Source organism: Rattus norvegicus, chromosome 14 (assembly GCF_036323735.1).
Source record: "Rattus norvegicus strain BN/NHsdMcwi chromosome 14, GRCr8, whole genome shotgun sequence".
In the NCBI taxonomy this organism is placed as follows: domain Eukaryota; kingdom Metazoa; phylum Chordata; class Mammalia; order Rodentia; family Muridae; genus Rattus; species Rattus norvegicus.
This window is the reverse complement of record NC_086032.1, coordinates 66881952-66895644: the sequence shown is the minus strand read 5'-3', so window position 1 is coordinate 66895644 and position 13693 is coordinate 66881952. Positions and strand designations below refer to the sequence as shown.

Below are 13693 nucleotides of genomic sequence, written 5' to 3'. Positions count from 1 at the left end.
GCTGTGTCCCATGTACCATTTCTTCTCTGAATTATACACCGTGTTGCTTACACTTGATTCATTTATACCACAGATACTGCCTAGCATTGGCCATGGTGCTGTGAAACACTGACATTGACACCACTGAATACTATACAATCTGACAGTGCTTTGTGACAAGTTCTTTTGTATGTACTCTCACTTCTATCTCCATAATTATAGCTGCAATAAAAATGGAGGTAGAAATGGATTCTATGCACATATATATATATATATATTTGTATGTATGTCTATATAATTTAAAGTAATACATAACAATAATATATATATATATGTTAGCACTGTTGAACCTTATCATTACTCTACTACTAGATGAAATATCAAGATATCTCAAAGCTAGAAGGAAGAAAAGACATCTGTCTAAGGTTAGAAAGTCTCCTTATGGGATGATAAATTGGGGCTACCCGATAGCAATTATCTGGTTCTGCCTGGATGTCAAAGCCAGTAGGACCTCAGGAAGATTCATAAGATTGAAAGAAAAAAGAAAAAAAAGAAGAAGAAATTTAAAAAATTCAGAAAGAAAGACAGTGGAAGAATAATGTCATCTAGTTAGTCATGTTTCATCTGAATTTGCTTTATGGGAACTCTGGAATATATCCATTTAACACATGGATACCTCCCATTCACATTTATGCCATTAGGCCAGAGGCTACAGGAGGAAAGACTTCTACCATTTAATTTTTGAGCCCCAGCATCTACCTCACAAAAGGTCCATATCAAGACCTCTCTTGGCAAACTCATGTTCATGAAATACAGTAAGAAAAAGAAAAGCCTGTTAATTTCAGGGGTGTGGCTGCTGCTGTCTGAGAGAAGGCTTCGGAAAGGAGGAGGTGGATTTAGGGTGATGGGTCAGAGAAGGCCCCACAGTATGAGTCCTGCCAGACCTGAGGGACCAGTTCATTATGTGGCTCTCCCCACAACAGTGATCCACTTCAAAGGTTCTCTGTGTTGTCAAGACTCAGTCTTGCCTCCCCGTTCTACATTTTTTTTTCCACTCTGTAGCTCTTCTTGTTCACTTCTTCTCTCTCCTCTGATCCAGAAGGGCCTTGGGAAATGCCAATCGAGAGCAAAGGAATCAAAAATACCATTCGGTTCCATGCTTTGATTTGAACTGTTTTAGACTGGCATGTACACAAAGGAAACACTGCCTTGTGATGCTTGATCAAATTTGGACATTGATTTGCACAAGATAAAGTGTTGTAATTTTGCAAGTATATTTTAGAGGGCTCCCTAGATTATGATTCAGTTGTACATCTTGTTGCTAATCAGAAGGTAATTTACCTTTGAAAACCTGTCTCACATACCTACCTCTTTTGTCCAAGCATGACAAGTTTATGAACCTATTAATTAATAATAATAATGTACTATTAATATTAGTCTCACACATTGATATCTTATGGAAATAGGTTAGCACAGGTCTAGCAGATTGAGATGATGAAATGATGTTGGCTGCTTCTCTTAGGACTCATCCATAATGATTGTTGCTTAAGTAACTAAACACAGATTTCTAAAGACCAGAAAAGGACAGATCACTAAAGTGCAGATCAGCACTGGGCTTCATTTGTCTTTGCAGTGGTCTTTTTCCTGAAGCAACATTCCTTATATTTCCCACCTATTTAATTATCCCAAGTAGTGTAGAGTTACATACCCACTAGAAGCTCCAGAGAAGTCAGCCTGCTCACTCACAGACATCTTGTAAATGCTTCTGCTATGTGAATTCTCCAGAGGATCGCTTGTGTTTGTCCATATGCCAGTCTGCTTAGACATGGGAGTTCACTGAGGGGAGGGCAGTTAAGAGTGATTCCCTGTTCATAGTGGAGTCCGGAGACTGTCGCACAGTTACCAAGTTCTCAGTGAACAACCTGGGGAAAACAGTGTTGACCCGTCCTTAGGATGTACTTACATCTAAGATAAGAGTGTCTGAGTGTGAAGCAACCCTGTAAAGCCCAAGAAACTGTTAACATTATTTATCCCAGCCTCACAAAAAGAAGGAAGGTGGGAATCTACAGTTTCTCCATTTCCTTCTAAACTGTTGGCATCGACCAATTCATAGGGATTTTCTACTGAGCATCACTGTGAATCTGTTCCGTTAGGAAATAACAATGCTTCCATACTTGTGTGTGTGTGTATGTGTGCTTTTGTGGTGTTCTTTTTCCAGAGCAATTGGAGCCAACCCTCTTTACTGTGATTGTAACATGCAGTGGTTATCCGACTGGGTGAAGTCGGAATATAAGGAACCTGGAATTGCCCGCTGTGCCGGTCCCGGAGAAATGGCAGATAAATTGTTACTCACAACTCCCTCCAAAAAATTTACATGTCAAGGTATGGCTTTTAATTATTGGCACTACTTTCAGAAAAACTCCCTTCACTAATCACCACAGAAGTGGCAGTATCTTGTGATTACACTTCAAAGGTCTAGTTGGGAAAGAGTTTATAGTCTCAGTCAATCTGCTTGAACAAGGTAGGCTATTTTCTGTGTTTCCCAATTAAACAACTGGCCTTTTCAAATCCATCTTAGATCCGTTGGAATGAATAGGCATTCTTGAAAATGTAGGTAGATGTGTACAAACTGAAAATACTTTCTTAGTCTCTAACCAATAAAATGTTTTACTCTTGCTTTATCTAAACATGGCCCTGGCTCTTAGGGCTCCCAGGGCCCTGTGGCTTCCTAATCCCAGGTAAGGAGAACCAAACCAAGCCTCCCAGTGTTCCGGCCAGAAATTCCCAATCACCCCCTGTGCTGAGATTTCCTGTGTGGATGCTCCCTCCTGCTTGCTTCTACTCCCGTTTCTTCCCTAACTTGACCCTTTGTTGATGGGCTTGTCGATTCTAAATAGTATCTTCATAATAAATATAATTTTATTCTCTCATTCTAAGAATAGTTGATGCAAACATTCATAGTATAAGTAGGAAAAATCTAATTGGGGAAATCCAAACAGTCATAATTTATTTTTGCAATAAGAAATAAAATGAACCATTAGTCACAATACATAGACACCCTCCCTATCGGCTTGTGTATCATTTCGTTCAGGGAAAACAAGTATGTGGATATAGTTGGTAATTTTTGTCATTTTTCTTAACTTGTAGATATTTTTATAAAACCACCAACTCAGAATTACTAGAGAAGAAAATTTATTGATACTTTTAAATGTAAAATCAGAAAATATAAACCCAAGATATTATGAGGTACAGAGCAGTTTGTGGTGTGGCCAGTCCCTCCTACATTTGCAAACACTGCCAAAAAACAAACTCTTCTAAAATTTGACCATTTATTCAGAAAAAAACATGTTTAACTAAACAATACTATGTGATTGCTTATTTCATAACCTGTTTGGCTGGTTAAATTCACAGTATAATTTTCTGGTTCTTAGGAAAAGCTAATTTCATGGCTTTACCAACTTTGCCTCAGTTTTCTCATGAGTAAATCACCATGAGAGAACTACCATAAAAGACTTTAAAGGTTAAACAGGTTGACAGGGCTGAGGAGATAGTTGGTCAAGTGTTCAGCTTGAAAGAACAAAGACTCAGGTTTAACCTCCAGAGCACATATAACAAACAAAGCAGGGCGTGGTAGCACTTGATGATAGTCCCTAGATCTGGTAACTCGATTCCCAAAGCTCACTGGTTGTCTAACTAGTATACTTGTCAAATTCCAGACTAGTGATGGACCCTTTCAAAGGAAAAGAGGTGGAGAACTGGAGAACATTTAGTCACTGCATCCATGATTAATGCTTGCTTCAGTAAACATGAGAGCCACAGTTTGGATGATTAGTGTTGGATTAAAAGCTATATGTGGTGGCACATATGCATTCCTCCAGCACTCTCTCTCTCTCTCTCTCTCTCTCTCTCTCTCTCTCTCTCTCTCTCTCTCTCTCTCTGGAAGTAGACAGATCCCTGGAACTTACCAGTCAGCTAGTCTAGATGAGAGAACTTTGGGTTCAGTGAGAGACCCGCTCTCAAAAGATACACACAGAGGGATTAAGGACAACCAATATTGGACACTGGCCTCCAAAAGCACATGTACACACATTACCTTAACCACATCCATATATCACATACACAATCACACACACACACACACACACACACACACACACACACACACAAACAGAAGGAAGGCTGAGGGATGACAGCTATAGTTGTATTCTTACCTTCACACACTTGCATTCCTACACAACATTTGTCTCCACTTCTTAATCTTGCACACAAGCACGCGCGCACACACACACAACACACACACACACACTTTACAAAGATGAAATGACTGGGAATATACAAGTCACATTGCCTTACACAGAAAACAAACTATAGCTATGTAGTTAGCTGTGTTACTCTAACATTCCAAGGCACCTCCAAAATGCAATCAGACAACACCCCAGGCTGGAGTAATATTAAAATAAATAAATGTAGAGAGACAAGCTAATTTTAACAAAAACAAAAGCAAGACTCTACTTAGTGCAGTGCATTGTTCTTTAATAGTACAATAACAATGGCTTTTAATTGTTTGGGGGACATTTGCTCTATCCTGAGCACGTTATCTTCCCAGGATTCCTATATAAGAACTGTACACTTCCCACTTGAGATACTAAAATATTGTAGTTTAGTGACTGATTCGGAATAAAGGAGCCAAACATTGACCCATGAATCTCCAACATCAGAACTCACTACTGTTTCACTTAGAAGACTCAATAGAAAAAATTTACATGAACCATTGGTAACATTAAGCATAAAGCCTTCTGACAGAAGTATCGTGAGGGAATCAAAGTTGAGAGACCCCTCCAATGCTGTTTGTTTGGCTGAAGGCAATGTGTTCTAATCTATTATTGGAACAATCCACTCAGGGAAATCTCCTGAGTCCTGTCCTGTGAGCCTTCATGCTATATGAGCTTGAAAGCAGTAAAATGATGGGGCCTTAAATATTTTATAATTTGATATTTTCATATTTTAACTTAACTTCCCTGCTTTGTATGCCAGTGTAAAATATCTTCATTTTACTCATGAAAGTCTGCTAAGGACAACTTCTCATTTTAAGACTTATCAATATGTAATCAAATTACAACAGGAAAACAAATCGTCTTTGTTAAAGACACATGCATTTGTATATGTAACTGTAATATTTCTGTTTTATTATGTGTAACTGATTTTACTTAAAATATGAACTTTCTTTTTCCATTGTAAGGTGATGGAATAGATGCTCATAACATTTAGCTAGAAAACACGTGAGAGCATTCTTGAGTAAGAAAAATGTGATTCAGGATCATAAGCTGTCCTTGTAATCACATGCTTCTCCTCTTCTCTCTAACACTGACATAATCAAGCATTCTTTAATCATAAACATACATTTTTGCCTTTAAACATCGTCTGCAAAGCCCGTGGTTTACAGAGAGAAAAAATGTAGTTATGTACACATCCAAATATCCCATTTCTTTCATTTGACAGACATTCAATAGCCACTCAGATTACCAGTCAGTGAGCATTCAGTTGGAAATATATATCTTCTCCATTTAACAAACATTATTGGACTTGGAGTTCATAGAAATGATAAAGTAGAGTTTGAGCATGTTAAAGATCTAGTAAATGATAACCAAACGCCTACTTTCATGAGTATTATGTTCTTACATAGTTAGTAATACAGAATATTAATGACAGTGATATGTATAAGATAGAAATACATAAATAATATCTAACTGGGTCAATCAATGATGAGATTGCAATGATACCAGAAGGCTCTCAGGACTTGTTTCCAGGTGGCCATGGGACCTCAGATATGACAAAAAAAAAAGGACAAGCTCTTTCACAGCCAGAAGTTCAAGAAAAACAGGGAAACCAGCACACAACACAATTACTTTATCAGGACCCAGCGGTACAGACTAATAATCCCAATTACTCAGGATGCTGAGGCAAGGAGATCTCAACCATGCTGGAGCTATTTACACAAAAAGTGATACCCTTTGTCCAAAAGAAAAAAATGTAAAAACGCCTTGGATGTGCAGAGCCCTAGTTTCAGTCCCTACCCATCAGGGATATGAGGAAGAGGAGGGAGGAAGAGGAAGAAGGGGAAGAGGAGGACTAGGAGGAAGAGGGAGACAAGGAAGACGAGAAAAAGGGGAATTATCTTTGTTACTTCTTTATGTCTCCACTTTAAAAGCTCAAACACCAAGTAATTCTAGGAACTTTTTAAATCCTAAAATATCTACACTGTACGATAACCTAGTGTGTTACATCCCTTCCCCTAATTTGATATATTAATAATCCTGTCCATTCTAGAATTGTTAGGGAGACTCTAACATGTTTTCACAGTGACTTTGAAATAGTAGTGGTTTTTTTCAGGGGACCCACATTTTCATTTGGGGAGACTGCTGGGCTGCTTGAGTGAGGGCTCTGGCTTTGTGCTGCACAATTGTTATTTAATATCAGCTTTATCCATGAACAAAGGTAACGGTGATTAAATAATTTAGTCTAAACAAGAAGTAATGAAAAATTTTCTGGTTAGATCAGTTTTGAAGCATTAGTCAAACTCAATCCAAACATTTTATATTTTCAGATCTCATATTACTAACTTATAGCTTTAGCTTTGAAATAACCTTAGTGTACAGAAGCTTTAATTTTTTCACCACTGAAAGAAAAATGTGAATTTATATGTATGTATGTATATATATATATATATATATATATATGTGCTTTCTTTTAATTTACATGACGGTATTTTTTATCATTTATCATTAGCTGCCATTTTCATTCCTGAGTCAAAAATATAAGACTAATGACTTCTGTCCTGCTAAATCCAGCAAAATGACTTGATATATCCTTATTAGTTCTCATCTACATCAGAGGTGGCCATTGTTACTTTGACATTTTCTTTCTCTTTCTTCATATCTTTTTCTAGCACTGCTTTCTTTTTTATCTGTCCACCCACTTCATTTCTTAGTCTTATTAAATTCTCAATAGATTTTCATCAATGACCATAAATAACTTGCCATGAATTTTCTCATGGAATTCAGGATCCTATTTCAACTTGCTTTATAAATCCCCTCCCATAACAGCTTATACCACCTTTTCATTGGCCGCGTGTTCTTCTCTAATTAACACACGCACAGCTATTTAAGAAGCTCAGGCATTTCATTTAGATTGAATGATCTGAAGCATCACATCTCACACAAAGTAGATAATAAATATTTGATGAATGTGGGATATTGATAAATATGCCTTTGATAGTATGGCTTAAGGAATTCTGTAATAACATGTATAACACAAATGCTTGGTTTTAAGCAAGATCTCTTTTCAGTCCAGTTGCCTGGTATCACAAATCACACATGAGCTTCTGGAGTTGTTTTTTGTGTGCTTTGGACACAAGTTTGTTATTGAGCTCATGTTTCCAAAGGATTAGCGAATAAAGGCAGATTCTGGGATATAGTTAGAACTTTGGGGGGGGGGGGTCTTCAGCTTTTGGCAATAAATCACAGTGAGGCGGAATCTTCAGGGTTAAGCACAGCGCTAGTGGTTGGAGTCAAGTAAGCAGGTCAGCCTTTAGACTTCACAGTATTCCCCATCCAGCAGTCAGTCTATTAAAACCAGTAACACATACAGGGCTAAGAAGAGTTTCTCCTCATTTTTAGTTTGAATTATAAGACAAACACATCTCTGCTCATTTAGCTAATGCATAAGTGCTTTCTTAGTCAACTTTAATTTTAAATCAACCCAGTAGCATACACTGAACTCCTTCATTTCATATCTGTCTCCATGAGATAAAAGGTCTTTCTTTCTTTGTGGTATACATCTCATGGGGACTAATTTGTTTGAAACCTGTTAGCTTCAAATACAAGAAATTGAAGGATATAGTTGCCTTTCAAGGATGGAGAGAGAGAGACAGAGACAGAGAGACTGACAGAGACAGAGAGAAAACAAATCTCACTGCTTCTTGCCATTGATCCATTGTTTCTATTATTCATGATCTACAGCAGATTCACAAAGCACACTTGTGTTTTTTAAAAAACATGAACTCATTAGCTCACTGTTATTAATTTAAAGAGTAATTAACCTTTTATCTACACCTCTATTCTTCATGGTGACTGTAATAGTAGGTACCCTGAGACAGGATCAAGCCATAATTCCCTGTGATTTAGAGGATATCTGGAGAAGGTACTTAGGGAGGACACTGGCCAGAATATGAATTCTAAATTGGAGTGAAATAAAAGAAAGATGATATGACTTAAAATACTTAAATGTAGGTAGGAAAATTAATAGAAATGACTAAGGTGCCAGAGAAGTAGTTCTGCAGTATTGGAATGTAGACAGAAGCAACGTTTGTGAGATTGGGTGGCTGTAAAGGAGCTTTGAAAGTTGCTAATGGAGAAAAACCATCAATAGTCCTTTCTAAGTGCAATGCTAAGGAACCGGACAATGCCCAGCAAAACAAGATATTCCAAAAGGTGAAATAGTGATACCTGTATTCTGGAGGTAACCAATAGATATCCTACTGAACTTAAATCCCATGCTACAGGGAGAAATTCATGCCTGATGCTGTAAATTTAGCCAACTTCCTATGGTTGGTGAAGTCATGAAACCTAGAAGAGAATAAATTATTGCTGCTTTCCAAAATCAGTATAATCTCTAATTGTATGCTAAGAATTTATTCTTATATCTACATATAAGTGTAGTTCTCACCCCTCATCACAGAAGCTTCTCTTTATGACAGCTGAAGAGCATTAGAAAAAGTCACAAGTAGGCAAAATACAGTGATCAGCTGTCTACTTCCAATCAATACATTTCAACACAACCTCCCCATTAAGTCTCAAGGAACATTGAAGAAGAACGGGTAAAGACATTATGAGAACCAGGGGGACTAGTAAATTTGCTGTGAGAGACTCTTCTAGAGAGGGAGCACAAAATAGGAAAAGATGGGGAATATGTTGATAGGAGTTATCCAAGAAAGCTTTCCAGGTTAATAGGTTAATAGTGGTGTGGGGGTGTTCCACAAATATCCCAATGGCAAATCCCTACTTATTATGCTAGGAATTGTTTGCAATGAAACGTGGGATGAAGTTGCCACTTCATGTTCCTTTGAGTATAAAGACCCATGCAGAGATTACTATGGATAAATGTTTATATTTCAATGTGTTTGTACTTTCTATATGTCAATTTGCCATTGGTCTAGTCCATTGCAATTGCAAACAGAGAAGCTGAGGGGCTTTCAAATACCATACAGAAGTTAGCATCAATGGAACATGATGACTACAGAGAACAGTTTGATTTCTACATTTTGGGCCATAGTTGAGGTAGTAAGTGAGAATAGTAAAAAATTTCTGAGGATGACATATGTTAATCTGGCATTTTACTGGTCATGAGGTTTCTATAAAGGCTGTTGCAAAACAGGAAACTGACCGGCTCACTGAAGTGGCATCTTATTGCTAGAGATGACAGGCTGGAAAGGTTGCCTGGCACTTCCTGTTCTAATGAAGTAAATGACTGGACATGGCACAAAGAGGAACAGTGGCCACATTTTTCTGGATTTTGTCACATTCATTAAACAGCACTGGAATTTTATATTATGCATTTCCCTTGAGCTAGCTGAGGCTGGGTGTGGGTTATGGTCATGGATAATATCCAGCAATGCTAGTCAGTTTGTAAAGGGTTTCACATCGTGAGACTGGTGTTATTAATTTCAGCTTCTTGCTACCTAAGCTACCAACTCAGAGTCTTACTGTCACTCAGAAGTCTCAGAGTCTTCCCAGTTAGAAGCCTTTCTTTGGCTTTCCTGGGCATGATTGGATGATACTGACTACTGTTCCCATCAGAAGAGAATCACGTAAAGATGAATGACAAATAATTTTCCACAAATCTTACTATTCCATTAGGGAACATAAATGAATTAGGTGAAGTGCAAAGAGAAAGTACCATTTTCTTATATTTTACTATTAATTTGTAGGTCCTGTGGATGTTACTATTCAAGCCAAGTGTAACCCCTGCTTGTCAAATCCATGTAAAAATGATGGCACCTGTAACAATGACCCGGTGGATTTTTATCGATGCACCTGCCCATATGGTTTCAAGGTAAGTAGTACCACAGTGGGCAGACATAACTTCCTATGGTATTTCTTCCTCTTCTGGTATATATTCCTTCCCTGTGGGTTGAGAGATAGCTTGTTTTATTTGTACTAACATTAACATGGACATTTCCTCTCCAGGGCCAGGACTGTGATGTCCCCATTCATGCCTGTATCAGTAATCCATGTAAACATGGAGGAACTTGCCACTTAAAAGAAGGAGAGAATGATGGATTCTGGTAAGTGTCCTGGTTGAGATGTCCTTTGTCTGAAGTACTATAACAAGATTAACTAAACAAATGGGCACAATCTTTTCTTCAAAGAAGAAGCTATTGTTTCAAGAATTTTAATGTACAGACTACATGTATTGATTGGTCCACGAAAGAGACAGCACAATATGAAAAATTATCAAACACAACAGGGATCTCAGTTCATAGAAGTACCAAGCTTTAAAAACTTGGAAGGATACATATTATAATAAAACAAGTCAGATTACGGCAGCACAAGATATTGACTCATTAGGTGTATTAGTAGCCAGCTAGTCTATTTATACAAATCATACATTTATTTTTGGATTTGCATTTGCTTTCCAAATGGAAAGTGTGTGTTAAAAAAGATGCAGTTCCCACTGAAAAAAATTAATGATTTATTTCCAGGACATGATATAAATAGATAAATTTGCTATGTATTTTTAAGCTATAATTATTGAATTATATGGTATAGTGTTTGCAGATATAGTTCATGAATTATGAAATAAGCTATTTTGTCAGTTCTTTATTATTATTATTCTCCTATATTAAATCCCAACCACAGTTTCCCCTCCTTCCAACCTCCACCAGATCCACCCCCACCAACACTGACCTATGCTCAGAAAGGAGAGTCCTCCCAGGGACATCAACCAAACATGGTGTATCAAACCAAAATAAGAGTGAGCACGTACCATCACATCCAGACTGGACAGCACAGCCCAATAGGAGGCAAAGGTTCCCACAAGTAGGCCAAAGGGTCAGGACCAGCCCCTGCTCTCACTATTAGGATTCCCACAAGAACACCAAGCTACTCGGCCATAATATATATTTAGAAGACATGTTCAGACTCCTACAGGCCCCCTTACCTCTGCAAGTTCCCATGAGACCGTCAGTTGATTCTGTAGATTATATTCTCAAAACAAATTATTAATCACACAAATAACTTTACATAAGAACACCAATCTACTAATGAACCTTGTTAGAAAATATACATTTGAAAAAAATATACTCTCTCCTTTATAAAATTGTCTCTAATTTGTGTATGCTTCACTTAAATATTATTTTGATATTGAATCTAAAATGAAATGTACAATGCATTTCCAGTAAAATTGTATTTATTGAGACAAATAAAATGTTCACTTTTATTATTTAAAGCTTATCCTTAGACAATCAAAAAAGCACCAGAATGCTCTCTGAGACCAACTTCTCATGTTTTTATCCCTTCCTTATCAACCCCAACTCCTCCCAACAAATCCCTCACCCAGATCCTTGTCTTTCTGATACAGAAAATGTTTGTATTGTGTAGCTGGAAAGAGTAAATTTGACATTTATTTATTGTGGCAAACCATCATGTACATCACACATAGAATTGTAGATGATACAATTTTAAAAGTCAGATTCACGCTTTTATATTTGTGTGTGTTTGTGTGAGTGTGTGTGTGTGTGTGTGTGTGTGTGTGTGTGTGTGTGCGCGCGCGCACGCACGTGCATCTGAGGGCAGCTGCCCCACATGGGCATAAGTGTTAGATTTTCTCATAGTTGGAGTTATAGGTACTTCTGAACTGCCTGATGTGGGCACTGGGAATAAAATCTGGGTCATCTGGAAGAGCAGTATGTGCTCTGAACCACTGAGCACAAGATCTGTTAGCAAATGGATCAAATACAATCCCAGCATGAGTTGGAGAGAGGCTCATGAAGCCCACCTGTAGCTGAAGTGCTATTGGCAATTAGTGGCTGCTGGTAGAGCAAGAGTCAATTTCCTCCAGGTTGTAGCCCTTGAGAGGTACAGTAGGTATCCCTCTGCCATGCACGTGTAAACGACACCAGTGCATGCAGTGAGTCACGACATGAAGCTATTAGGAAAAAGTGATGGGTGATAATGGAACGTAGAGTGGACGGGTTCAGTCAAAGCATGCTATAGCCACGTGTGAAATTATCAGACAATAAGCAATTAAAAAATCAGAATCCCTTCTTCATTTGTTAAAAAGGAAATATGAATTATACCCAACTTAAGAATATCATATCTAGGGGAAGTAGGGAAATTTCGCTTGTCTTTTGAACTTCAAATTTATTAGGATTAATTGACTTTTAAGACCCTGGAGCCTTTCACCATCCTGTAGCACTCATAAAATTTTCTTCTTAAGATCCCCTGGTTTGTTTGTTGCTTACAGTACATAATTTCAAAGCATCGAAAACATCAATTGCATGTAATATTAAACGTTTTGTAATTACTGCGTATATTTATTCTCTTCAAAAATATTTAGACCACAACGTTTTAAAATACACCCAGAACAGTTTCTTGCCTTTATTTCCTTGACATTCAGGTGTACTTGTGCTGATGGGTTTGAAGGAGAAAGCTGTGACATCAATATTGATGATTGCGAAGATAATGATTGTGAAAATAATTCTACATGCGTTGATGGAATTAACAACTACACGTGTCTTTGCCCACCGGAATACACAGGTATGCAGGAGAAGAAATGTGTCATCAATCGGTGTATCCATTTGAAAGCATCACCGTACTACTATGTTAACTCACCAAGCCATTCTTTCTTAATAATTGGGAGATTTGATTGTAATAACAGAAATACAGAGAGATTGGTTCAGCCCAGCAAATAAAAACATGTAGCAGCACACTTGGTTGCACACCTTTCTTATAGGTCATGATCTGTAGAAGAATAAAACAGGATGCTGGCATGCTGAAACTTTTGAACCCATTATTCAATTACATTTTTATTCAAACTACTTTCCCTCTACAGACTATTTTGTCCATGTATATTTGTGTGTTTCTTTACATAACCAAAACACAATTCAGCATCTGAGATTTGTAATGTCTATACCTTTCTTTTTAATAGTGAATGTTTGCCTAAAGGAAGCTCTGTCCTTCAGTTAGTGCTCTGTCAGGAAGAAGAGCTTTGTGGAAAATCTTATGAGACTATTACATTTTTACCAAAGTATTGTCTCTGGTTGAGAAGCCTGATCAGATTACCCAAAATGCTAACCTTTTTCTTAGTTTAGAATCAATTTTCTGTAAAGTCAGCATCAAGTTTCTGCCTTGTCTGTTTTGAAAGAATAGCTGTTCTGTTGGTTTGTGTGGCTATGCATAAGAAATGCCATTGGCAGCGTTCACTTTAACAAAGCATGTGAAGGAGACAGGAATAGGGGAATAGCACTAGGGTACATCTAAAGGTTAACGCACAACTCGGTTATGTCATTCTTTCTGAAGCTTCGGTTTGCATTTTACTTGACATTTTCATTTCTTATATTTATTTTCAAATAATAGAACATACTTAATAATTTAGGACACTGAAATAATTACATAGCTAACAAAGATTAATATTTTAAGCATAGAATGCAATCTTA

General features: G+C 37.4%; 1 protein-coding gene across 5 annotated transcripts in view; it reads left to right on the top strand.

The window, feature by feature from the left end:
* Window positions 1-13693, top strand: part of Slit2 (slit guidance ligand 2) — a 338857-nt gene that overhangs the window by 272873 nt on the left and 52291 nt on the right. For all 5 annotated transcript variants that reach the window (NM_022632.2, XM_017599277.3, XM_039092141.2 and 2 more), the window contains 4 exons: window positions 2198-2361; window positions 9965-10089; window positions 10224-10321; window positions 12655-12794. In NM_022632.2, coding sequence (NP_072154.2) covers window positions 2198-2361; window positions 9965-10089; window positions 10224-10321; window positions 12655-12794 — 527 coding nt within the window. The remainder of the gene's footprint in view (window positions 1-2197; window positions 2362-9964; window positions 10090-10223; window positions 10322-12654; window positions 12795-13693) is intronic.